Source organism: Bos taurus, chromosome 2 (assembly GCF_002263795.3).
Source record: "Bos taurus isolate L1 Dominette 01449 registration number 42190680 breed Hereford chromosome 2, ARS-UCD2.0, whole genome shotgun sequence".
NCBI classification, from domain to species: domain Eukaryota; kingdom Metazoa; phylum Chordata; class Mammalia; order Artiodactyla; family Bovidae; genus Bos; species Bos taurus.
In genome coordinates, this window is record NC_037329.1 from 104,170,470 (window position 1) to 104,197,665 (window position 27,196).

The 27,196-nt window shown below is 40.4% G+C and overlaps 1 protein-coding gene and 1 long non-coding RNA gene across 4 annotated transcripts in view; one reads left to right on the forward strand and one right to left on the reverse strand.

Moving 5' to 3' along the window:
* The window catches only part of XRCC5 (X-ray repair cross complementing 5), an 86,667-nt gene that overhangs the window by 36,164 nt on the left and 23,307 nt on the right, over positions 1-27,196 (forward strand). For 2 of the 3 annotated variants that reach the window (XM_024975584.2, NM_001102141.1), the window contains 3 exon segments: positions 4,538-4,734; positions 11,724-11,817; positions 13,253-13,322. In XM_024975584.2, coding sequence (XP_024831352.1) covers positions 4,538-4,734; positions 11,724-11,817; positions 13,253-13,322 — 361 coding nt within the window. 3 annotated transcript variants of the gene reach the window in all.
* LOC112443116 (uncharacterized) lies at positions 10,647-15,505 on the reverse strand. The gene is made up of 2 exons (XR_003031355.2): positions 15,135-15,505; positions 10,647-11,994 (listed from the first exon to the last, which is right to left on the reverse strand). It is a non-coding gene; the product is annotated as an uncharacterized lncRNA (long non-coding RNA).

The window sequence follows — 27,196 nt, forward strand, 5'->3', positions numbered from 1 at the left end:
ATTGCCACTTGACAGAGAAGGGAGGAATAGATTAGTTGGTATGGAAAGCTTGCAAAAACAGGTCACCGTGGTGAAAAATAGAAACTTCTAATACTTGGTAAATTTATCAAGGGTGGGTACTGAACAGATGCAAGCCATAAATGCAGGCATTGTTATCTTTTAAAGCTTTAAGAACTGGCAACTTTGATTTTTACAACCTGCTAACTTTGTTTTGTTTTGTGGGGGTGAGTTTTTAATATGGCTTATCTGTATAAAGAAGTATCATTACTGGGGTATTTATAAATTGAATTCACTTTTTCTACAACAAACATTGGGTACTCCTAGTGTATGAAGGCAATGGCACCCCACTCCAGTACTCTTGCCTGGAAAATCCCATGGATGGAGGAGCCTGGTAGGCTGCAGTCCATGGGGTCGCTAAGAGTCGGACACGACTGAGCAACTTCCCTTTCACTTTTTACTTTCATGCATTGGAGAAGGAAATGGCAACCCACTCCAGTGTTCTTGCCTGGAGAATCCCAGGGGTGGGGGAGCCTGGCGGGCTTCCGTCTATGGAGTCGCACAGAGTCAGACACGACTGAAGCAACTTAGCAGCAGCAGCAGCAGTGTATGATGTGCTGGAGATACTGGAAGCTCACTACCTGAAAGGACTCCTCCAGGGGAATGAAAGAGAATAGAGAGAAGAGAGGAATAGAGAGTAGAGTAGTAAAATTCATAGGCTCAACAGTGGTGGGGTACAAAATGCTATGGGAATAAGAGGAAAGAGAGATTCTTGCAAGTGAATGACTTAGGAAGATTTCATGAAGGAGTAAAGCTGATGGGTGATGTGACGAGAGCATGCCAGGCAAAAGAAGTAGCACATGGGAAAACCAGAGAACACAAGAAGTGTGATGTATTTAGGGATCCACAAAGAGTTCCCTTTGGCTGGGAAATAGGCTCTATGGGAAAACGATGGGAAAGGTGGCAGGTAGCAGGCAGGTCATGAAGATCCAGTAATTTGGGTTTCTATCCCATAGGCAGTGGGAAATCAGTAAAGGCTGTTTTCAGTAGGCAGGTGATGTGAATTTTAGAAAATAGGTCTGATGGTGGCACAGGAGATGGGCTAGAGACCAGTTAGGAAACCTGCAGTGGCCCCTAGGAAGACTTGAGTTACAGCAGTAACAGAGAGTAGAGAAGAGAAAATTTAGAAGCTAGAGTGGATAGACTTTAAGGGATTGGGTGGTGGCTGATGAGAAATAGAAATTGAAGAAAACAGAATCCTAACTTGGACCACTGGAGGAGTGATGTCACCATGAATCAGGATAAGAAATATAGAGCGAACAGATAGAAAAGGTAGTTCATCTATTCTTGCAGGTGTTCAGTTTGAGTTATCTGTCAGCTATTCCAGTACAGACACTCAGGGGCAAGTTGGAAGTAGGGGTTCGAAGCCCAGGAGGGCCTTCAGGACTAAATGTCTGTACACTTGAGAGCCCTCCTCATTTAGATAGAAACAGAAGTGAATGAGGTCACCTGGGAGAGTGTTGAGTGACAAGGGCAGAGAACGAAGTCCTGAACACTGGTGTGACTGGACAATTAGGGAGAGACAGAAAGGCTGCTAATCAGTGTTCCTACTTCCCCGCCTCCTGCCGCCCCCCACAAGCTCAGAGAGGTAGAAAGAACTAGAAGGGTGTTGGAGTCAGACATTGCGCAGTGGTGAAGAGAGCTGAGCCTGGCAAAGGGCCTCTGGGGTTTGTAGTGATGTCTGATGACTTCAAGGACCCGGCGACAGTGGAGTGATGGGGCAGGAGCCAGGTTACAGAGCCTGGAGGAGAAAGCCGCACTGATGAAGGGGAAGAGAGAGAGAGGAACCGGGAAGCTACAGGAGGAGGTAGGACCCAGGAAGACTTTTCTTTTTTTTCTTTTAAAATGTCTTATAACTAAGGGTGAATGAGCTGGGAGTAGAGGGCAAAAGGGAGGAGAGGTTAACAATCAACTTGTTGGCAGGAGGAGTTAATTTAATTCTAACTTTAGAAAGAAATGCTGAAAAATATCCTTTGTCAAGTGTACACTCCTGCCTTTTAAATAATTGATACCTGGTTGCTAAAATCAACATATTAGTAACTTACGAGCTAGCCATGTGGCCTGAAGTTTTTATTTTTTATTCCTCTAGTCTTTTTCTAATTGTAAAAGTCACATAAAGGAAAATAGTTGCTTAAAGGAGAAATTAAGTAGACTGAGGACTGAGATCTCAGCGTCTTGGCTACTGAAAAGTATGATTTTCTCATAACCTGTTTTTTTTTAATAAATTGAAATTTTTTTATTGAATTTTTACCCCACTGAGCCTTATTTAAAATGTGACCTTTGAGAAAACATGAGAGTTTGATGGTTTTGAATATCTCTTGTGGGTTCCTTATTACTGACTTAAGGATAATGATACTATTTGAAAGAATTGCCTAGAATTCACAGTTCTTTCCCCAAAAATGTCACTTGACTATCATAGATAGAATCTCCTAGAGTATTTGAGAGGTAGTGTGCTGTGTTGGGTATTAGATTTCTGCTTACTTCTTTAGGACTTTCTAAATTGTTTTAGGTATTTTAATGACTGACCTAAGGGAGAGCGTGGTGAATTATAAATTATTTATGAGAAGGTCAGGGTAGATTCAGAGTTTGAGATCTTTTTTGGTTTCCCCTTTTGCTGTGCATTAAACAGGCCCAATGTCATTGATGTGCCAGGGAAAGTAATTAGGAAAAAGGAAATCAGGACTCTGAAACAATGAATTTACCAAGAGAAGGAAGGCTTGGTGTTGGTCTATTGAAATCAGGGAGCAGTACATGAAATTTCTAGAGGAGATTGGTATTTAATTCCTACCTCGGGGTTTTCTTAATTTATAAAACATTGACTCTGATGATATTTACTACTTAAGCCCAAGTATCTTTTTTTTTAGAACTAAGAAGTCTAGCTTCCATTTTCGACAGGGTAAGAAAACAATACATATATACCTTGTGGTATGAAACAGTAATTTTAAAATTGTAGGAGCTATTCAGTTCCCTGGGTTTTTTCTTCACAGTTACTAACATATAAATTGTTTTAAAAAGTGGGAATAGGAGTTTTGTTCTCCAGCCTAATTTTGTAATTATCCTCTAGCAAGGGGAATAAAACATCAGTATATTCATAAGTTTCACTTTTTCTCTTTTTTTTCCCTAAATGGTTACTTTATTCTTTGATGACATTCCTGCATTCCTTTTACAGTATTTACTTTTCTGGGCAGATAACAGTGCTTTGCCAAGGCCTGGCTTCCTAGTCTGAGAACAGTTATCAGTGATTGAATAGAAGTGGCCTGCTGTCCAGGTTTCCACTTGCGTGAGCAGTGGAGAACCTGTCCTAGCCTTGACCTTGGCCCCACTCCTGGTGCAGCTTCCTGAAACCTCTGTCAGCAAATGGAATTCTGAGGAAGAGCACCGTATTCACTCAGCCAGTATCTGTTAGGTGCTTATCATGTTGAGGCGCCATTTTCAGCACTTGGGATTCTGCAGTAAATAAAACCAGCAGTGTTTCTACTTTCAGGGGGAAAGTGGAGGTAATAAGTAAACTAAAAGGTTGATAAGGTAATTTTAGATAATGATAAATACTGCACAAAATACAACATCAGGTTCACGATAGAGAATGACTGGGTGGTAAAATGAAGATAAAGGTCTCCTTCATATAGTGTCAGGGGAAGCCTCTCAGAAGAGGTGATAAGTGAGCAAAGAACAGAATGATTTTAAAAGGGCCAGCTGCATTGAGATCTAAGGGAAGGCAGAAGAGGCCAAGGAAGCCTTACACATGGGACCTAAAATCTGCAGAGAGCTGGTCTTTGAGTGGAGAAGGAGGAGCCCAGGCTAGTTGGGTTGTGGTGAGTAAGGAGGAGAGAGGCAGTCAGTGGCTCTATTATGGTTGACTCCAGACAGGAGAGCCATGAGAGTGGACATGGGAAGACCAGTTAGAAAGGGGTTGTGGTAGCCCATGTGAGAGGTGAAGGTGCCTGGACAAGAGTGCTGTGGTAGAGATGGATGGAAGTGAGTGGATGACTTGGGGAGGTTGGAGAGAGACCTCTGGTGTCATCTCTTGCACAGTATTCCTGGGACTCACTGAGCACCTACCCTTTAGCACCTGATTTATCCAGCTCGTGTTGTTTTCTAAGATGGTGCAAGGGAGAAAGCACAGCATGCTGAAGGGAGATAAAAGGATTATAGCTGAAAGGTTATACTCCCAAACTGTCAGAGGCTGAGGAAACCCCGTATGTCTTCCATGAAGCCAGAGCAGGGGACTCTTTTTGTGGGATGAGGCTCTTTTCCAGGAGGGCTTCAGCTGACGGTGCTTCTAGGCTGGGGTCTGTTTTATGGTTGCTTTTAGACATTACCACCGTCCTGCTAACCAGGGCGGTTCTGGGTCGGCCCGCTTTGCTGTCTTTGACTAGTGGTAGGAATCTTGTAGCCCTCCCAAGCTAAAGAGGGAGGATCACTGGTCAGCTGTGTGTGGTGTCCACGTCTGCATTTCACAGTCCTTACTCCTCTTTCACAGTGTCTGCTTCACAGAGCTCTCCATCCCCAGGAGCCTCTGCCCCCCATTCAACAACACATTTTGAGTATGCTGGATCCCCCCACCGAGGTGACAGCTAAATGTCAGGTTCCTCTCTCCAAAATAAAGACCCTCTTCCCTCTGACGGAAGTCATCAAGAAAAAGAACCAAGTGACTGGTCAGGACATTTTCCAAGATAAGTAAGTACTCAATGGAGTTGTGTGTGAGGTTAGAGCACGGAAGACTGGTGGTGGTCTTGGAGGGGCTCTGTCATTAAGGATTGCAACCTGGGTTTGTAGAATCACAAAAGTGGGAGAAAGAAAACTCTTGCTGTTTGAGCCTTGCATTGGAAATCCAGCGTGGATACGTTTTATCCTGCTTGTGCATCTAGAAATTAGAGCTACCTTTGGGGCTGTTGACTTTTTGATCCACGTCAGATTCTTAGTGAATTTTATATATATATATATAGGAAGATAAACGATCTTTGAATATCTGCAACTAAATTTTACCATTTTTAAAGTAAGGTACTGGGGATGAGAGGAGAGGGGTGAAAATCATCAAGTTTTTCATTTTGGGGGTAGGCTCTTAGGAGAATATCAGTGAGATTTTCGGAAGGAAAATTGGGAGAATAAGAAACCTGGCCGTCTGCAGCTGTGCTCTTACTGTGTTGACGTGTTTAGTTATACCATTAATGAGGCAGTTACAGTTTAAGGATTGTAAAATGGTTTTCATGCCCTTAGATCAAGCTTGTAGGTAGCTATTAAGTGTTTTTTCCCTGCACATCAGAGTCTGTTTAGAATTATATAAGTTTCCATTCAAAGCAGAACACAAACAGACCTTAGGCTGTTCTTATCCAGAATTATTTGGGTGTATGACATTGATTTCACCAGGTTTTGGTCTGATTATTGGTAACTTTTCCCCCCAGATCAAAATGATCTACTCATTTTTGTAGGTTGTATGCTGAGATCCTATTTTATATCACAGTTTTTTTTTTTCCTTTTTCTTTGATTTCCTTCCCACAGCTGTGTCATTATTGACAAAGTTTTTATTTGTCAGTACCTGATTGGAACCGTATTGAGTAACTTCCAGAAATCTTCACAGGGTTCTGTAAAGTGTTAATTCAGTGAATTATCTTCCAAGTTAAAAAGACATCTTTGCATTTTTTGTGGCTTTTAAAGGCTACTATCCCAAGCTTTGTCAGAATTGGGGAAAAAAAGAAATCGTAGGGTTTAAAGATTCTATCTTGTGCATTTCTAACACATCTAGAGAATTTTATGTTTCTCTTTAGTCTGTTGTGCCTTTTTCTACATCAGAAGATTGTCACTAAAAACCCTCTTTCCCTCTGCTACCTTCAGCTACCTCTGGATTCCTCATGTCTCAAAGCAGTCAATAAAACTCTGAGTCCATTTCTTCCCACGACAGGCTTGCTGTCATCTCCCAACAGTCATATGGCTATTCTCTCTGTTTTAAAGCTCTCTTTCACGATCTTGATTACCTTCCTGTGTCGTGGGAAAGAAATGGGCCATTTTCCCCTCCTCCTGTTGATTAAAATGTAAATTAGCTGGTTAAAAAAAAAAAAAAAATACTACTGAGACCCAGACCCTGAAGACTGTTGTTCTTTGATTTGATCCCTGCTTGTTCTTTGCTCCCATAAAGGTTCAGTTTGCCACACAGCCAAGTGAGCTGCCTGGGACCAGAGAATAATCTTGCTCATACACACCTACTCACACTCCACTGCTCTAGTCTTCCTTCTCAGAAATCTTAGTTTTTAAGAATTGCAGAAACAACACATTTAAGAAGTATTTATGGAGCACCTCGTATATTCAAGAATGACTCAGTCCCTTCTGCAAGGTTCTAGAGACTTTCAGTTTTTATGATTAAACCCCAGTCAGCTTTAGAGGTGGTCTCCCTAAGGGAAAGAGAGATTGCTTACAAAAAGCTATAATTTTGTGTATATTCAACGTCCCTGTATCCAGGGTACATATTTCCATGATGATGATGGTGATTTCAAAGAGAAAATAGAAGCCCATAATAGGTCAGAACACCTCGGTTCTCCAGCCCATCTTACCGAAAAACATATCTATCTGCCTTTACTTCCTTTCTTCCTGTCTCAGTGGAGGAGGATACCACATCCTGTCCCGAGTTAACCCTTTAACCTGTGTCCTAGGATGCCTGGACATCCTTCCATCCTGTCTGGTACCTTTCAGTCCACTAATAATTGCTTCCTTCCTTCCTTCTGTGATTTTCAGCTTCTCCCTCTGTACCAACCCCCTTCCCTCCACACATTAACATTTTATTTCTTTCCTCTAAAAGAAAATGAAATAATCCTCTCAGTTTCCTCCCTCTAATTACTACCTGTTATCATCATCTTTCCTTCCACAGCCAGGCTTATTAGAAGACTAGCCCACACTGCTGCTGTTCCCAGTGCTTGTTGGCCCAGACTGATGCCTCCACCACACCCCTGCACCTGGTCTCCTGAAAGACACTTGCTGCTAGGTTTACTTCAGCTTGGCAGTCCTTTTCTTACTTGACCTCTTTGTAACACTTGATGTTGTCAGTTATTCTTTCCCTCTTGAAATTCATATATCTTCCTTAACTTCAGCTTCTCCAGACTTTTCTTTCTAAATCTCTGACAGCTCCCTCTCAGATTCCTCTGGGGCAGCTTTTCTTTCCCCAGGAGTCTTGCAGGTTGATATTTTGTAGATCTCTTTCTCTGAAAGGGCTGACATTTATTGGATACCGGTATGTTCTGGGAGCTTTACGAGTATTATCTGTTTGGATCCTCCTGGCCATCCTATGAAGTAGGTTCTTTTATTTACTCCATCTTAAAGCTGAGGACCCTGAAGCTTAGAGAAGATAAGAAACTTGCTCAGGATCACAGCTGGTTAAGTGTTAGAGTGAGGATTTAAACGTGGTAGTTCGACCCCAGAGCTTACACTCTCAAGGATTATGCTGTGTTGCACATCCTAAGACCTTAATTATTTCACATATGGGTCTTCAAAAATAACACCTGTCTATCCTAAAATATTTCCATCTTATCTACTAGATCTTAACTGTCTACAGATAACTCAAGGTCAATATGTCCAGAAATTACTTTATCACCTTCTTTGTCTTTCCACACTCCTTTCAGCCCCCTCTTCATGTTATTATTTTCAGTTTTTTAGTGAATGACACCTAATTTCTAGGGAGTCATCCCTTTTCTTCACTTTCCACATCTAATTGGTTTACCAGGTTGATTTAGATTTACCTCAAGTTTACTCCTTTCACTTCAGGTTAGTATAGTGGCTAATAGCATTGATTTTAGAGTCAGATAGATTGGATCAGGAGAAGGCAATGGCACCCCACTCCAGTACTCTTGCCTGGAAAATCCCATGGGTGGAGGAGCCTGGTAGGCTGCAGTCCATGGGGTCGCTAAGAGTCGGACACGACTGAGCGACTTCTTTCACTTTTCACTTTTATGCATTGGAAAAGGAAATGGCAACCCACTCCAGTATTCTTGCCTGGAGAATCCCAGGGACGGGGGAGCCTGGTGGGCTGCCGTCTGTGGGGTTGCACAGAGTCGGACACGACTGAAGCGACTTAGCAGTAGCAGTAGCAGCAGATTGGATCAAAACTCAAGCATTTCTTTTTAATAGTGGTCAAAATCGGCAAGTTGCTCTGTGCCAAGCTGTGATAACAAATACCTGCCTTTTAGGAGAGTTGTTAAAAGTACAGGGTTAGCTGTGGACCCCTTACTGTGTGCTTAAGACAAAGTCAGGCCCTTTTGACTCTTGATTTTGCTCATTTGTAAGAGGACAGTTTATAATAGCTAACTCAAATGCTTGGCATCATGATTAATGGTAAGCATTTATTTTAAAAAAAAAAGGTTAGTTCTTACTGGCATTGCCCACTGCCATTGCTTTTATGTAGGTCTCACTTTAGCCTGCTTTACTGATACAACCCCCTTGGCCAGTTTCCCTCATTCCAGGCTTCCCCTTCCAGTTCATTCTGCAATCTGCTATCTGAGTGATTTTTTAGAAAACAAATCTGATCACATCACTCCCTTGCTTAAAATTCTCTAATGCAGTGATTCTTCATCAGTGTTTGTGTGTGATGGACCGTTTTATCTTCTAATAAAAACTATGAACCATCTCCCCAGGAAAATGCCCCAACATAATAAATTTTGCAAATAATTTTGGGTGGTCACAAATTCCTTGATGTCCTTCTTGGATGCCTGGTTAAAAACCTTTGCTCTCATGGCTTTCCATTACCTTCAGCTTCAGATCAAATTCTGTTACACAAATGAGAAAACCCAAATACACAGAAGGAAAAGAAGTATCTATCTTGCTAACTGGAGAACCACTTTCTGTCCTCGGAAGTTTTTATGCCTACAGTTTAGATATTTTCTATGTTTATCTCTCACTACTTCCCAGCTTGTGCCTCATGCCCCAGCCCAGTACAGCCTCTCGCTGTTCTCTCAAGGGGATGCACTGCTTACCACAATATTTTGTTAATTGCCTGTTTATATATTATCTTTCTTATTTGACTGAACTTCTTGAAGGTGATGATTATGTATTCTCGTGCTGGTACTCAGCCATGTCTGACCCTCTATGACGCCGAGGACTGTAGCCCACCAGGCTCCTCTGTCCATGAGCCTTTCCGGGCAAGAATACTAGAATGGGTTGCCATTTCCTTCTCCAACCTTACAGATTATAAGAGGCTATATTCATAAAATTTGCTAATCTGCTGCAGAATACTAGGATAGGACAGATAATTTGCAATTGTCTACTTCCTAATTTTCTGTATAATAAAAATTGCTAATGGTTACAAATTTTAGAACCTAGAGCCTAAGAGTAAATGAACTAAGGTATATGTACTTGTAAATGATCTGCTGCTGCTGCGTCGCTTTAGTCGTGTCCAACTCTGTGCGACCCCATAGATGGCAGCCCACCAGGCTTCCCGTCCCTGGGATTCTCCAGGCAAGAACACTGGAGTGGGTTGCCATTTCCTTCTCCAATGCATAAAAGTGAAAGTGAAGTCGCTCAGTCATGTCCGACTCTAGCGACCCCATGGGCTGCAGCCTACCAGGCTCCTCCGTCCATGGGATTTTCTAGGCAAAAGTACTGGAGTGGGGTGCCATTGCCTTCTCCGTAAATGAGCTACAAGGTGTATACTCATATATGAAAGAAAATGAGAAAAGGAGAGACAGCAACAAACCGTCTAGGGCCCCAGCATCCAGACGCAGCAGCTGTTAACACTTCTGTATCTGCCGTGACCTCGCCTGGATGATGTGTACTTTCCAGGGCTCAGCTCATTCTTAGATAACTTGGGGATGAGAGTCATTGCACTTTCTCACTTCAAATAGACATTACGAGTTTAATATATATAAATTTCCCATTAATCCTGTTAAGTGTTTCAATCTTGAGATTATTAAATGTATTTTTACTGCTTCCTGCTCTTTTCTGGACTGGCCTTTATCTGCCCAGTTCTGGAGAATTGGTATGTATGTTTTCTAATTCTTCCTTCCCTAGAATCTTATTTGGGAGGGTTGAAGCAGTTCCTCCATGTGATTTGACCTTGTGTTCTCACAGAACTTAGCTTTGTATGTTTGACGCTTTTTAATACTACTGTATAAGTTAATTTGTACTTTTGGAAGAGAAAATGTGAATAGTTGATATATGCATGGTGTTTTTCATCTTAGTGTTTTCCTGAGGAACAAACTGAAGGTCAGAGAGGACAGTCACTTACTAGACTCTAAACGTACAAAAATTAATACAGAATCAGTACCTTCAAGAAGGTATAAAACTCCAGGGCTACCCAGTAGCAAAAACTGAGACTAGAGTCTGGATGTTTTTAATCTGTAGATTTTCCCTGAACCCTCTTATCTTTCTCTTGGGAAGAGCTGGCAAAGGTTAACTAAAGTGGCTGTGACTTTTTTTTTTTTTTTTTAAGAACTACTCAAATTGTGATAGAATTTCATGCTTCCTCAGGTTTGTGCATTTTCCCTTGTTTTCATCAGCAAGGTTTTGTGTGTTTGTTTATTCTGCTTGAAGGAAAGAGCTCTGAATGACTCACCCCTTATCTTTTCTTTACTTCTCAAAGGGAAGAAGGCAAGTGGTAAATGGGAAAGATGTCAAGTAGTAAAACTTTTAATTCGTGTTTATAAGACTGTAACGATGACTTTAGTTCTTTCATCAGGCTGGAAGAGGAGATTCATTATTGAAATATTATTGAATAAGCAAACTTCTGTCGTATTTTTCTTTGCTTTACTTTTAGGATAACCTCTTCAAGCTTTACTGTCTGGAAGTTGGGCTTTTGAATAAAAACATCCCATTTAGAATCGTAGTTCTTGGTTACTATTTTCCCTTCTCATTCAGCCATTTCTTGGCAGCTTCTCTTCCCCCAGATTGACTATTTGTCTGGGAGAAAAATCTTCATGTCTGTCTGTTCTGTAGCTTAAGTAAGATTATGGTCAGAGTCTTTGAATCTTTCTTCTCCTTTGCAATTAACCTGACCTCCTCTCGACTTTAAGGCAGACTGTTAAAGCCAGCCTGTTGCTTGAGGCAAGATGTTTGATACACTTCTTTGGAGTCATCATTCCCTTATCACACAGATGCTTTTGCACTCTCTTAGCATATTGCCCAAAACACAATTAGGTTTATAAACGAACATATTAAAAGTTTTCTTTTGAAAGTGGTTTTTTATAGTTTAAGACTTCTTTAAGAGCACGCTCTTGCATATTTATTTAAGGATTGTCTAGTAAGTTTTGACAGCTGTAAGTAGGAGCTTATAAAACTCTCACATTCATGATGAAGAAGATAGGTTATTAGACACAAAGGTCTTCTATGTATCTGGAAAGCTAATATTACTAGCTATCAATTCTCAGGTAGAAACTAGCAAATAATAACCGAAGGGTAAATGGGTTTCGTGCTGAAATGTGAAGTGTCCATGACCTGTGCTTGCAGTTTCATCTTTCGAAAGGGCTTTGTGGTGTGACTGCTGATTAAGCTCGGGCCGCTGCAGTTGCTTGGTCTGTCAGGAGCTTGGAGCCTGGGAAGGGGAGGCAGCTGCTTGTAAAGGAAGACTAAGGGTGGCTACTTGTTTTTGATTCTTAAAAAAGAAATTTATACTTTTCACATCAGCAGTTCTGGGTTTTGTATTGTTTGTTCTATTTTAAGGGGAGGAAAAAAACCATTTATTTCTTCTCTAGTCATGAAGAGGGACCCACCTGTAAAAAACTGAAGACTGAGGAAGAGGAAGCCCACTTTAGTGTCTCCAGTCTGGCCGAGGGCAGTGTCACCTGTGTAAGCAGAGCTCCCCTGCTGTGCTCCCTCTTTTGGGGAAGTTGGGACTTGGGGAGTTGGCATCAGTTTCTGTTGGTCCTTTGATGTAGCACTTTCTCTGGGCCTTTCAGTATGTAAGCCATGTTTGTCCATCCCACACTTCTTCCTTTCTTCTTTTAATTATTGTCCGTGAATCACCTGTAGGATTATTTATATGATATGTAGTATCAATACATAGAGCACTATATACAGCATGAAACATCACTTTGTAAAGTTTTTCTGGTGACTTCATTTTGCAGCTTTCTGTTTAGTCACAATGGTAGGATAAGTGGGGGCTTAGTGATAGGAGTCTTATCTCCAAGTATATTAGCTTTAAGAATATAAGTCTCATTTCCTTTCTGATGTACAACTCACTAGTTTAGGATTTCTCCAAACCATGTATCCTTTGACACTTGAGATCTTTAATGGAATGGTTTTTGGAACTTGAACCTATTGCCTTATTTTAAGTGACATTGTTTTGAATCAGTGGATCTGAAAAATTGTTCTTTACTACTAGCCAAATAGACTAGAAAGGGTAGCTAGTATTAGGGCATGCCTTTTCCCCTCCTGAAAAAGCAATGCTCCAGAAAAATTGAATGTCTAAAAAATTATTTGGATTTTAGTGCAATATCTTTATAGTAAAGGGAAAAAAAAAATCATGACCTTTTTTATTCTCGAAGCTCTTCTGATGCTATATAGAGCAGACTGGAAATCCAAGTACTTTTGTACCAGCGTTTACCAGCCTTTATAGTACCCCATTGTCTTCTCCCCCTTGAACTCAACTTAGCCCCTATTAAGGTTGCGATCAGAAGATGAGAGACACGGTCATGATCAGAAAGTGCCATATAGCGTGGCAGAGACTTTTGTCTTTGGAACTCTCCAACCTAGCACTGATTTGTTTTTATTTTGGGGCCATGTTTAATTTGGGCATGTTTGAATAGTCTACCAAGGTTTCAGTGCCACAGGTTTGATCAGCAGCAGTCTCCAGAAAGGACAGTTCAATGAATCAGGGCATCAGGCTATCAGTTCCTGTGTCTCTTAGTGGGACAGAGATACTCTGAACTGACCCTGCACCGCAGCATCCTCCCCATCCTAATTGGTTGGGTATCAGGATGGACAGGTAGTCTGCCTGGTGAGCTAAGCTGCCTGGTGCCTCGGGCGTCAGACTTCTGACCCCTCTGGAATGAAGTCAGTTTGCATGAGGAGAGGTGAGAGGAAGTACAGACAGACGGCAGCCCTTTGAACACAGGAATCTGCTAGTTTTTAACAAACCATGGAAATGAAAATGAACAGGAAGGGCCTCTCTTTGTCTTTGCCTGTTTTATAAGAACACACTACATTAAGCTGTCTTGTCTTGCCTGGGGTACTTCCGAAAAGAGACGTGATCTGCAGGTTTACTGCCTGTGGTGTGTTCTAGGTTGGAAGCGTGAATCCTGCTGAGAACTTCCGTGTTCTAGTGAGGCAGAAGAAGGCCACCTTTGAGGAAGGTAAGAGATACTCCGTGGGCTTTGCACTTAAGGAAAGGTGTTCGGTTAGGTGTGATTGAAGTCTAGACTAATAATTGTCACCTTTTGTTACACTGTTTTATAGAACGATTTTCTTTCCTGGTAGATCTTTGTGACTGTCCCTTGTTGGTGAGCTCACCAAGGCCACAATATGAGCACAGGAAGGTAGATTTAGCACTGGTATTTTAAACAGAGAAAAGCCAATTCAGAGGTCTCCCTGTTAAGAAAACAGTGGGCTGGAATCCTGTAGCTTTTAGTTCCACTTCACTGAAGTTCTCTGGGAATAAAACATTTTTGTGTCATATCCTCCCATTTTCTGAGACATAATTCTTGTTTGCTCCTAAGAGTTTGAGCCCCTTGACAGTAATCTCAGAAAGACCTTTCTCCTGCCCTTCGATTTGATCCTTCTGAAATTGATTACATCCTCATATTTTTCTTATCAGATGAAACCTAGAATTCCATTTAGTCTTGAGCTGATACCAAAGCAACTTGAAGGGATGGATAGAGGGTCTCGGACTGACATTCATTCACTTGATTGCATTCCGGTTCCTGTTTTTTTTGCCTTTAACAAGTGGCCACTGGCAATTGTAATCCTACAGCCTTGTATATATAACAGTATTGTATTCATTATTGCTACCCAGGGTCAGGGCCTGTGAGCTAAATAGAGGCTTGAGGTAGAGGCTGAATCTGTGTTCCCCTGGGGGACAAGTACTTATCAAAGGATTTTCCCAATAAAAATCATTTTTTCAGAAAATTCTGGTACCAGTTTTGAAGCTCTAATATTTTCTGTACTTGCTCACGTGACTGCAGGATTGCTCTGTAGGGTATTGAGACAAAAAGTGAGGTTAGGGGCCAGTGGTGGGGTTCAGAGAAGAGGGAGGCTGCTGGCACCATAGAAGTGGAAAAATTGAAGCTATTTCAGGAGAGGAGGGAATGAGGAGAAACAGGTAAGAGGAGAGGAAGTGAATAAATTTGCATAAGGGTGCAGTGTTCTACAGTATATTCTCAACTCATGACTGAGGATATTCAGTGTTGGTAAAACTCTGGGATGCTTGGCTTGAGTGCTCTGCCTGGGGAAGTTGGTGAGGAGGCAGAGTTTTGGGTCTGGAGTTAAGTTCAGGCAGAGCAGAGAAAGCTCCTGAGAACACCAGATGCCAGAGTCTAAAGAGGTCTTGCTGCGATTCATGGGGTCGCAAAGAGTTGGACACGACTGAGTGACTGAACTGAAAGAGGTCTTGAGAGAGTAAATTCTTGAGAATTTGCTTATATCTTAGGAAGACATTGTTTTTCCTAAGCTAATTGGGGATCAAAGCAATCTTGTGAAAATACAGGGGCAAGTGACCCCTCAATGGCATGTAGATCGCAATGTGTTCATGCTCAGTCATGTCTGACTCTTTGTGACCCCATGGACTGTAGCCCGCCAGGCTCCTCTCTCCATGGGATTTCCCAGGCAAGACTGCTAGAGTGGGCTGTCATGTCCCTCTCTAGGGGATCTTCCTGATCCAGGGATCAGAACCTGTGTCTCCTGCATTGGCAGGCAGATTCTTTACCGCTGAGCCACCTGGGAAGCCCATAGATCACAATAGGTATTATCATTATTCCCATTTTACAGGAGGAAAATCTGTAAAACTGGAAGAAATGAACTTCCCCCCAAAATCACACAGGGATTCAAATCCATGTCTCCTTCAAATACTGAATTTTTCTACTTAGCAGTACTATTTCTCCTGATTCCTAATGCCGTCCTTTCCTATGCTGTTTATTTGTTTAAACGTTATAAGGTCAAGTATCTCAAACCTGTGCCCGTAGCTAGGATTTTGGTCAGTAGACTGTTCTTCCCTGTTGAAGGTGACTGAGTCCTGGCACACTGCAGCATTGTGATGGTGGATGTCCCTCTGGACCTCATTCCGGAACTTGGTCAGTCAGAGATCTCCAGTGACCTCACAAAAGCAGACTTCCTGCCGAGCTGCAAAAAAGTGGGACTGCCCACTTGTTAGCGGTTAGTTCTGTCTCATGGTCCTCATTTGACTTCCCTTTCTTGCTTCAAGCTTCAGAAATTTTGTGTCTTCATTCCTTTTCTACCTTCCGTGTTCTTCTATTTGAACATCTCTTGGTGAGCCAAGACTCACCTTGTAAGCCTGAAGAGCTCTCCCAAACTTAAAGCTACCTCCCTGGTTTTGATCTTCTAGAGATCTCTGCCTTGGGCAGGGGAGGCAGAAGTCCTTCTCTCCTCTCCTGTGTATCTATTTTTTAAATGGAGTGGCCAAAAATGTGATTAATAATGGGTAGTTTTACCCTTTGTTAGAACTTGGCCCTTTCACTTCTGTTATAAACCAAAGTATGGGTGTAATTCCTTTGCCCTCGAACCAATGGCAGAGTCATCCAAAACTCTCAACTCAAATAGTTCTGTGATCCTGTCCCCTTGACATGAGCAGTCAGCAGCACACTTTCTTTTCTGGTTTTTAGTGTAAGCGATGTTCCTTGTCCTAAGTTTACTGGCATAGAGCAAGTAACACCGAACCCCAGGAACGTGTTCATTCTGGCTATTGATGCTTCTCAACTGCTGCTGCTGCTAAGTCACTTCAGTCGTGTCCGACTCTGTGCGACCCCATAGACAGCAGCCCACCAGGCTCCCCCGTCCCTGGGACTCTCCAGGCAAGAACACTGGAGTAGGTTGCCACTTCCTTCTCCAATGCATGAAAGTGAAAAGTGAAAGTGAAGTCGCTCAGTCGTGTCTGACTTTTAGCGACCCCATGGACTGCAGCCCACCAGGCTTCTCCGTCCATGGGATTTTCCAGGCAAGAGTGCTGGAGTGGGGTGCCATTGCCTTCTCCCTGATGCTTCTCTAAGAGGTCTTTAATTCTTATGTGCCCTTCTCCTTCTGGTCCAACTTTCCTCCTTCCTTGCTAGCTACCTGCCATTCTGTTACTACAATTTTACAATAGAAAATTCTTGACCACAGCTCTGTATAAAATAATCATCTCTCAGTTGTGAAGGTGGATCTGTTTCCCTCACACAGTATTCATAAGCCCGTCAGTTCCATCATCTGTGGTGTCTGTTATGTGCAGTTGTGAGTTATTGAGAGAACCTGAGTCCACAGTTCTCGGAGACCCCTGAGTCGTGACGAGGTGGCGGAGCTCTATTCCACCAAAGTGAATTCACAGGAGCATGACTGGTTAAAAAACAAACCTGTCAAGAAAAGACATCCTAAGTAGGAATAGTATGGACTCCTCTTTGGGGTCTGATATCTAAAACGTCCTAAGTTGCAGTGATACGGACTCCTGTTTGGGGTCTGCTATCTAACATCAGATTTATTTGCAGTGAGTGTAACGTGCACAGCCATTTGATAGATGATGATCACTCAAGTCTGTGGCCACTGAGATGTTTCATGATTCTCACATCTTTTTCTCTCACTTTGTTTGGATCATGTCTCATCCTCTAGTCTGCCATCTTCATTCTCCAGCCTCTTAGTCTCATATATCAAACAACATCCTTCCAATTTTAAAGGACATTTCTTAAAATTTACTTCTGTAGGATTGCCCAAAACTAGGCAGAATGTTATTAACGCAACTAGTAATGAAATTATATTATTCAGCAAAGTCAAATAATTTCTTTCAATTCTGAGAGTAGAGCACTGACCCGTATGATTTTCTACCATGAATCAAGTCTAACCTCTGGGTTCTCAATCCAAGTTTCTTAAGGGATCTGGGAAAAAATTCCCATATGTGTGTGTTTTATGTATTTTCTTTTGTTAATGGTTTATTAATCTAAGCTATGAATCATATAACCTATCATACCCCTTTCTAGATAAACATAAGAAAATAAAAAATATAGCCTTTATTTGTTTTGCACAGAGCAAATAACAGAAAAATAGCTTCTGTTAAATACCTTAAACATCTTGAAAAAAGGATACTAAATACAAACAGAACTAAAATTTTTAGTATTGTTAGCCCTATAAAAGTTTTTTTTAACTACTTGACATACTTTATTAGTTTTTCCCAAAACAACAGTGATCCATCTGATCATTGGAGAGAAAATACATGATTACAGATTCCAGAGATTTAGTCTATACTTTTATATTTTTTATTAACTATTTTCCTTGTCCTTCATTGACTTTCTTTTTGACTAGTTTTAAATTGTTACACTCTAAAACTTGATGATCCGTGCTTATTTTATACCTCACTTATCAATGTGAATTTTAAAATGAAAGCTTATTTGGAATTGTAAAGGACCCCTGCTAGAAGGATATGCTATTATTTGATGTGATAATTGTGTATCAGTGACCCTTAGGGTCTTGTTCATCTTCCTTGTGGCCCATGGGTTTAGGCCCAGAATGGTTGAGATGACTTTCCACAGATTATTGCAAACGTGTGAATCAGATTCAAGAGCTAGTTGTTGCCTTTTGTGGCCTAAACATCTCCATCGGTTGCTTACATTTCATTAGATGGTACACAACTGCTCTGAAGTTTACATTTTAATATAATAAAATTCATTAACCAAATAATTCCAATGAAATCATTGAAGACAAAAAAGAAAAAATAGAAAAGACACGACATAGAAATCAAAGACTAGCACATACACACAACCACTTTATAAGTAAGTGTTTTCAGTTTTCACATTTGTCCCTAAAAGGCTCCTGTCCATTCGTACCCAGCTTCTAACATCTTTTCAAATTCATGTCAATCTGTGGATCAGAGTATCTCTAATTACGGAGTATGGCTCTTGTAAATTGTAGCCTAGCTGTATGTTAAAAATGAGAGCATGCAAATCAAAACCTGTTTGCTAATAGGTAAGCTCTCTCAGTAAGCACCAAGATTTAAAGGACACCTATGTGTGATACACAGCATTTTCAGTCTCCCAGTGTTTTGTTTTCTCATGCCAGGTGGTAAAGTTGCTTGTCTTAAACTTGCTGCGTATTTTTTTTTTCCTTTTTTATTTTAAAAATAGAAAGGGTGTTTTTTTCTCTGGCTGAAAATGTGGAACTCACGTGAATGGTTTCCCTGTGTAGAACAGCTGGAACACAGAGTTCATTGAAGCCTGCATGTAATGTGGTGACCCACTGGCTTGCATTGCTGACCCGTGCCAGCAGTGCAACCAGGCAGTGCTCACAGTTGGCTCTGCTGGAAACACAGAATTAATCATGGGTTCTCTGGAAAAAGGGTCTGGTATCCAGCTTGCTGTTGGTGTTCACCCTTGCAAGAAGTGCTGATGAGAGTGATTTGTGAAGCAGAGAGCTGTTGAAGCACTTGTGGCAGTTTGGTTCTTTTTCTTCATTGCCTGTAATTCACGTGCACAATAGATCACTGTCATGCAGGGCATTGTACTTGGTTCTCCTAGTTGTCCTTGAATTGAGCTGTCTTTCACGTAAGCCCAGCTGATTGAGAAAGGAAACTGATTTCTGATCTTGCTGATCTGCAAACTGCTGTAATCAATGACTGAAAATGACTGTAGCAAACATCAGAAGCTCTTAACCAATTGAAACGTTTAGGAAAGGATGTTAGTCTTTTGTTAAAATAGCCACTAATAGGTTGAAATGTGTTAAGAGGAACTCAGAAACACCTTAAATGCAGTAAAAGTGTCTTGGTTCCCCCGACCCCACCCCACCTTCAAACTGCAAGCCCAGGGCAAAAAATATGCTGACGAGGAAAGAAATGCTAAGTATAATTTGATACTGTTAGTCCTGTCTGTTTCCATGTCTACATAAAACTTTTAAAAATGGCATACTTATTTCTTGGGCCAGAAAAGGGAAGGAATTTGGTTCAGGTATAGAACACAGTTCCAGCAGGGCTTGAGAATATTACCAGCATAGATGTCCTTGGATATAGAGGGAAAAAATCAACTTTTCTTTTTTTTGCAATTCCTTCTGGACTGTTGGAGAAAAAAAAAACTTTTAGTTAAGAGTTATGATTAAAGGCCTTGCTGTAGACTGAATTGTGTCTTCCCCAAATTTGTATGTTAAAGCCCTGACCCCTCACGTGATGGTATTTGGAGATGGAGCCTTTGGGAGGTCATTAGATTTAGATGAGGTCATGATATTGGAGCCCTCATAATAAGATTAGTAACCTTTATAAAAAGAGACACTAGTTTGCATTCTCTTCTCTCTTCTCTTTCTTTTCTCTCTGATGTGAAGGTGACTGTTTGCAAGCCAGAAAAAGGGCCCCCACCCAAACCTGACACCAGCTTCCAACTGTGAGGAAATAAATTTCTGTTGTTGAAGCCAGCTGGTCCATGATATTTTGTTATGTCAGACTGAGCTGGCTAATACAGGCTCGTTTTCTTTTCCTTTGTCAGATTAAGCTGCTGAAATCCTGTATTTTATCTCTTTGTCTTTTGGCAGTAATGAGACGCAGCCATAACACGCAGGACGGTCACTGCACAGTGTTTCCCTGGTAGGCCATTGGAGTCAGGAGCCATTCCTTATACGGGAACTATCAGACTATAATTCTTTTGCCCTTGGAATCTAGGAGAGTTCCCTTGGGACATTAAGGACAAGATTTATTGTTTGAGCTTTTTAGTGGGTATTCTGTAGTAGAACACCTGGTGTCTGACGCCTTCTATCTGTGGTAAATCTCCACAAATCTTTAGTTAAATTGCACTTATTTATTGCCAGTTTTTAAACAGTTTATTGAAGTAGCATTTTCTGCTATAAAATGTACTCATTCTAAGTATAATTTTGTGATTCTTTATAAATAAAAAAGGTTATGCAATCATCACCGCAACCCAGTTGAAAAACTTTTCCCTCAACTCCTCAAAGTTTCGCTTGACAGTTTATAGTCAGTTCTTTCTCACCACCACCTCAGCCAACCACTTTCTGTCTCGATAGATTTGTCTTTTCTGGAGATTCCATGTAAATGGAATCACTCAATATGCAGGCTTTTGTGTCTGGCTTCTTTTATTTAGCATAAGGTTTTTGAAGTTTGTCTATGTTGTAGAATGTATCGATAATTCTTTTTTGTGCTGAATAATATTCCATTTTAATGAATATGCCACATTTTGTTTATCCATTCACCAATTGATGGATATTTAGATTGTTTCCAGTTTTTAGCTATTAAGAATAATGCTGCTATGGATATTTGTATGTTTATATATTCCTTAGGATTTTCTACTAACAGGATCATACTGTGCAAATAAAGGCAGTTTTACTTCTTCCTTTGTGACTTGTATTGCTTTCAGTTTCTTTTTTTTTTTTAATTTTACTGGCTAGAACATCCAGTACAATGTTGGCTTTTTAGTCCTTCACCATTAGTATAATGTCAGTTCGAAGTTTTCTCAGATTCCCTTAATCAGCTTGAAAAAGTTTTCTTCCATTCCTAGGGGACAGAGAGTTTTGCTGTGAATGAGTGCTGAGTTTTATCGGGTGCATGTTCTACATCTGTGAGATGATTACATGGGTTTATTTGTCTATTTATATGGTGTACTGTATTCATTGATTTTCAGTTGTTAAACCAGTCTTGCACTACAGGAATAAATTCCAGTCAGTCATGGTAAATAATCCTTTTTGAATGTTTCTGAATTCATTTTGCTCATATTTTGGTAGAATTATTTTGTGTATATGCATAAGTGATACTTTCCTGTAGTTTTCTTGTGGTATCTTTGTCTGGCTTTGGTATCTGGGAAATGCAGGCCTCGTAGAATGAGTTGGGAAGTATTCTTTCCTCCTTTTCAGAATTGGTATGGTTTCTTTATTAAATATATGATAAAATTTGCCAGTGAAGCCTTCTGGGCCTGGTTTCTTTGTGGGAAAGTTTTTAATACTAATTCAGTTATTTTACTTATGATAAATTTAGTCAGATTTCCTATTTCCTCTTGAATCACTGGTGGTAATTGTATCTTTATACAAATTTGTCCATTTCATCTGCGTTGTCTAATTGCTGGCATAGCATTGTTCATATTATTTTTCCCTTATAAATTTTAAGTTCTGTGGTTGTTAGGTATATGACTGCTTTTATTCCTGATTTTTACCAATTTGTATCTTCTCTTGGTTAGTCTAAATAAAGTTTCTCTTTTATAGAAGATCTAACTTTTAGTTTTACTGATTTTCTTCATTATTGTTTTTTTTAATTTCATTGATTTATGCTCTCATCTTGATTTTTCCCTTCCTTTTGCTTGCTTTGGATTTAATTTGCTCTTTTTTTAATTTGTTGTGGTAGAAGTTTAGATTATTGATGTGAAACTTTTTTCCTAACATAGGTATTTAAATCTGTACATTTCCCTCTAGCCAATTCTTTATGCACCATAAATTGTTTTTATTCTCACTTAATTAAAATACTATCTAATTCCTTTTGTGATTACTTTGATCTTTGGATTATTTAGAACTGTGTTGTTTAATTTCCAAATACTAGGAAACTCCCAATTTTATTTCTGTTGTTGAGTTTTAATTTAATTCTGTTGTGACCAGAGAACATTTCAAGTGGCTTCAACTCTTTTACATTTATTGAGACTTATTTTATGGCTTAGCATTTAGACTCTTTTGACAAATGTTTCATATGTCCTTTAAAAGAGTATCTATTCTGTTCTTGACAGGTTGAGGCTTCTGTAAATGTCAAGTTGATCACTTTGGATGATAGTTTGTTCAAACCTGTACCTTTGTTGATTTTCTATCTAGTTGTTTTCCATGATGTTTTGAGTATAGAAGGTTATTTACCTCCAGACCTTGTGGGCTAGTGAGACCTTTATAATTTTTGCCTCATCTAGCTAAACAACTGTCTAGAAACCCAAGTGAATGTCTACTGCTGCTGCTGCTAAGTCAGTGTCCGACTCTGTATGACCCCATAGACGGCAGCCCACCAGGCTCCCCCGTCCCCGGGATTCTCCAGGCAAGAACACTGGAGTGGGTTGCCATTTCCTTCTCCAAAGCATGAAAGTGAAAAGTGAAAGTGAAGTCGCTCAGTCGTGTCCGACCCTTAGCGACCCCATGGACTGAAGCCTTCCAGGCTCCTCTGCCCATGGGATTCTCCAGGCAGGAGTACTGGAGTGGGGTGCCATTGCCTTCTCCAGTGAATGTCTATAGAGTACCAATAAAGAAACATTGTCAATTCAAATAATAGGGTGTATTTTAAATAAAGGTCTTCAGGTATTGGAGTTTTAAAAAAATAAACGTAGGTATATATATCACAGGATTATGTTTGTATTTCTGAATTCTCTGCTTCGTGGGAGGAATTCATTTACATTAGTAAAGTATTGGTCACTTAGTTCTGTCCAACTCTTTGTGACCCCATGAACTATAGTTCACCAGTCTCATCTGTCCATGGAATTCACCAGGCAAGAATACTGGAGTGGGTAACCATTCCCTTCTCCAGGGCATCTTCCCAACCTAGGGATTGAACCTGGGTCTCTTGCATTGCAGATTCTTTACTGCCTGAGTCATCAGGGAAGTCCCTTACATTAGTAAATGACAAGCTTATACAGTACAGGGAAAACCGTGGCAGTTTTAGGAACTTGTTAGCAAGTCTCACTTTAGTGTTTATAGATTCGGAAAATCAAAGATTTCATTGCTTCCGCCTTTCATTTGTTTCTTCTTTGTGCCATTTTTCTCAAGCATGGGTGTATTTTGTTTGATTCATTATTTGTCTCACACATAAGGTTGGATTATCCCACAATGGTCCCATTTCTGATTACTCTTAGATGTACTACAATGAAGCCACTTACAAATTGGAATTTTAAATGTGAGGAATTATAGAGGAGATTGAATCTATAAACAAAAGATAAAATTTGCCTTCTACAAATCTGATTCAAATTGGTAGACTTAACCTGAAGGCCGGTAGGTGAAATTAAATATTTTCTAAGGTCTTTTTTCATACTGCCATTTAAGTAAATGAGTAATAAACAGAAAGAAGTAGGTGGTCGAGAAAGAAAACAAAAGAAATTAAAGGATCAGTGAAATAGAAGTGTCCAGAGTAACTGCCACCCATAAATGCCAATCCATAAAAAATGTATTTCCATTTAGAACTCACTAAAAATAGAAATAATTGTTTATTGTTTACATATCTAATAGTCTCTTACAGTTTCAAGATGATTTAATTGCTTCTTAGACCTCTCATTAAAAAATAAGTATATACTGATTGGAAAAGAGTCAAATAATAATACAGTAAGTAGCACATAAAAAGAAGAAATCTCTTCATTCATTGTCCCCCTCTCTTCCAAACCCTCCTTATAACCAGCATTCTCTGTCTTGCTTTTTCACTCTCTCTTCATAGGAATAACCCTGTTAATCCCTGTTAATGTTCTATATTATAGTCAAGATGATTAATTGTTTTAGAGTACGGTAAATTGAGACTATAGCCATAGGCAGTGGGGTCAAGCATCTTGACCTAAGAGGGTAGAAAGAGTTTACAGCAAGATGGGGTGAGCCTAATTCATTCTTAGTAAATGACAGCAGCAAAGATGCCTGCATATATAGTTATAGTAATGTGGAAATGATATATCTGACTCCTGTATACATCTTTTGTAGGCTGTTACTCTTTGTCTCTGCGTTTTCTCTTTTAAGGGATCTTTGTTTTAATTATTTCTTTCTCTATAAAAATTAAAGAGTGGTGATAAGAATTCTAGGCTGTCCATTCCCCCTAGTGATAGCCAATACTGAATACGCAATGTATGGATTTAAGTTGAAGGAACACAAAAAGACATCTTCGTGTCTTTTAGACATGAAGCTTTTAGAGGAGTAACTCAGGAGGGCTCGATCATTTATTCATCCATTCAGCAAATGGTTGTTGAATGCCAATTATGTGCTAGTCTTTTTGGCAAGATACAGACAGTAAATGAATAAAATCTATGTCAAGTGGTGGTAAGCACTTGGATTCGTTTCCTAGGGCTGCTGTAATGAAGTACACCAACTGGCTGGCTTAGAATAACAAGTTTATTTTCTCTCAGTTCTGGAAGTTAGATGTCCAAAATCAAGGTGTCAATAAAGTTGGTTCTCTCTAAGGACGCTTGGGAGAATCCATTCCGTGCCTGTCTCCCAGCTTTTGGTGACAGCTGGCAATCCTTGGTGTTCCTTAGCTTGTGGATGCATCCCTCCAGTCTGCCTCATCGTCAGCTGGAATTCTGTGTGTCTGCATCCAGATTTCCCTCTTCTTACATGAACACCATTTTACTGGCTCAGCACTCCCTCCCCCTTTTGAACTCATCTGGACTTGATTACTCTGCAAGGACCCTGTTTCCAAATAAGGTCACATTCTGAAGTTCTGGGAAGAACGTGAATTTGGAGGGAACCCTGTTCTACTCATAACAGCACCATCACTATAGAGAAAAATTAAAATAGGATAGTGAGGGGAAAGTGAATGCTGGGGTTGTTACAGGCTAGTGATTTATGTAGAGGACCAAGGAAGGCTGGCTACTTGGTTGTCATTTGAACAGAGAATTGAGGAATGTGGAAGGTAGAGTGTGGTAGCTATCTCTGGGAAACACTTTGCAGCCAAGAGGGAGCATTGCCCAGGAGTATTGGGGAAGCCAGTGTGGCTGGAGGAAAGAAGCAGAGATGAGATCAGAGCGGTATCTGGGGCACTCGTCATGTAGGGCCTCCTAACCTTTTGCTTTTACTCTGAGTGAAATGGGAAATTGCTGAAGAGTTCTGAGTAGAGGATGAGCTGATTGATTATGTTTTAAAAGGCACTCTGGCTGCCCTGTTGAGACTGGGCAAGGTTGAAGTAGGCGGATGAGTTAGAAGGCCACTGCAGTGATCCAAGTGAGAGGCAGTGAAAAGAGGTCAAACTCTTTCTTGGCAGGTTTTGCTGATAGTCTGAAAATAGGATGTGAGAGAAGGACACAAGTCAAGGGTGACTCTTAAGTATTTGGGCCTGAACAGCTGGAAGGTGTTGACATTTATTGAGAACATAAAGACATATTAAGTTGGTTATACAGGTCCTGACTTTAGGAAAAAGGCCTGGGTTGTAAATATAAATCTGGGAGAAGTCACCGTAGAAATGGTCTGTAAAGACATGAGAAAAATGAGATTCTTGAGTAGGGGGAGGTGTGAGTTCTAGGGCACAGGTGGAAGGAGTAACTTAGATAGTTGCACACACAGATAGTCTATCCAGAACATTAGGAAGGATGCAGAGTATGGGTGTAGGTGCAGGTGGGTTGACTGGTGTAAGGAGGAATTCATGGAAGAGGCTGGCAGACCTGAGCAATAAGAGGCTGGATAGGAGAGGGCCCTGAGAAAAGCATCCCTAGTGAGGCAGCAGCCAAAGTGATGGGGCGTCCTAGTGCCGTGAGCGTTAATAGGACTTTCTGCAGAAATAAGGGATTTTTGTTACTGCTGTTATTTTGCCTCTTGAATTTACTGCTGATGAGTGTTTCTAACCACTTTGTACCTAGTTATAAGTTTTTTGTAATTTTCAATCACTTTCTAATCCAGTTGTTTCATATCTGTCTTTTCCTTTCCATCCTAAATACCACTACTACAATTTAGGCTTCCATCATTTCACCGTTGGACAGTTATAGCATCCTGTCTTAATTACCCTCAAAATTCATCTCATCCTATGTGTTGGTACAGATTTAGCTTCTTATAGCACAGATTTGATTATGGGTCAGCCCTTCTTAATCACTCTGTGTGTCTTTGAAATTAGTCCTCCAGTCAAGACTTCACACAACCTGGTCGCATCCTGCCATTCTAAACCAGTATTCTACAGGTCCCCTCTGTGTACCCTGTGCTCAGACCACACTGGACGCCTGCTAATACTCTTGTGACATTCACTTTGCTGCCCTTCTGTATGAATGTCCCTTGTTTTTCTTACCCCACCAGATCCCGGCCCCAACCCCACAGAGAGATTCTTGAGATTTAAGAGCCTGTGTATCCTGGGATATTAATGCCTGGTAGTAGTTTTATTGTAATATGATTCATTATCAAAGATGCTGCTGCTGGTCTACGCAAATATAACCTCCATTTGTTTTTATGCTCTCTGAGTACTGCCGGCTAGTAGTGATTTTTTTTGTTTGCATCATTGTCCTTAATAAAATAGTGCTTGGGAATCATCATGATTTGAATTTTTGAATTACAGCCAGATTAACCCTCAGGTTTTCTGGATTTAATTATAAATCTTAGCCTCATAAGAGAAGAAGCATCTCTGTATTTTGAGTTATAGAATATTATACAACTTTCTTCATAAAAATCAAAAACAGAGGGGAAAAAAAATGAAAAGAAAAAAAAAAAGAGGGGTCTGAAGGGTCCGTAAGGAAAGATACCAAATAAGCGCAGGACATCATTATTTACCAATTTTTAAGAAGATTGATACATGGAGTATAGTTTTTAAATTTCTGGTTCTTGATATTCCATTTAAGAACTAGTCAGATTCTTGAGGCATTGTAAAGCTCTGTGTCCTGCCTCCCCCTCCTCTGTCATCCCCAAAAGCACATTCAGCTAGCAGCCATCTGCTTCTCTCCTTGCTGAGGAGTCTGACTCATCACTCATCACTGTATCTCTTCAATTGATACATGAATTTCAGTTCCATTGGATTACCACCTGGATCCCACTGCCAAATTGGTCTCCTGTTCCAGCATTTTCTCTTGGCTGCACTGTTTCTGTGTCTGCTTGGTTCCTTCTGCCTACTTCCTATATGAGTTTGATGATGTCCGCTCAGGTATGAAGCTGGACAGATACTATAAAATTCATACAGTACCAAACACTGTCATCTTGCATTCTACCTCTCTCCCGCTACTCATCCAGAATGAAATCTAGATGCTTTAGTTTTGAATTCGTCTGTATCACTGTAGTGTTTAGTAAAATATCTTATTTTAGTATGTTTCGCCATTGTAGAATTTAAAATTTGTTATAGGACCTTAGAAAATTATGAAGATGCTCTTTCTCTGCCCTCTATACTCCCTACTCCCATCTTCAGTGCATACTTCCAAGCATATAGCAT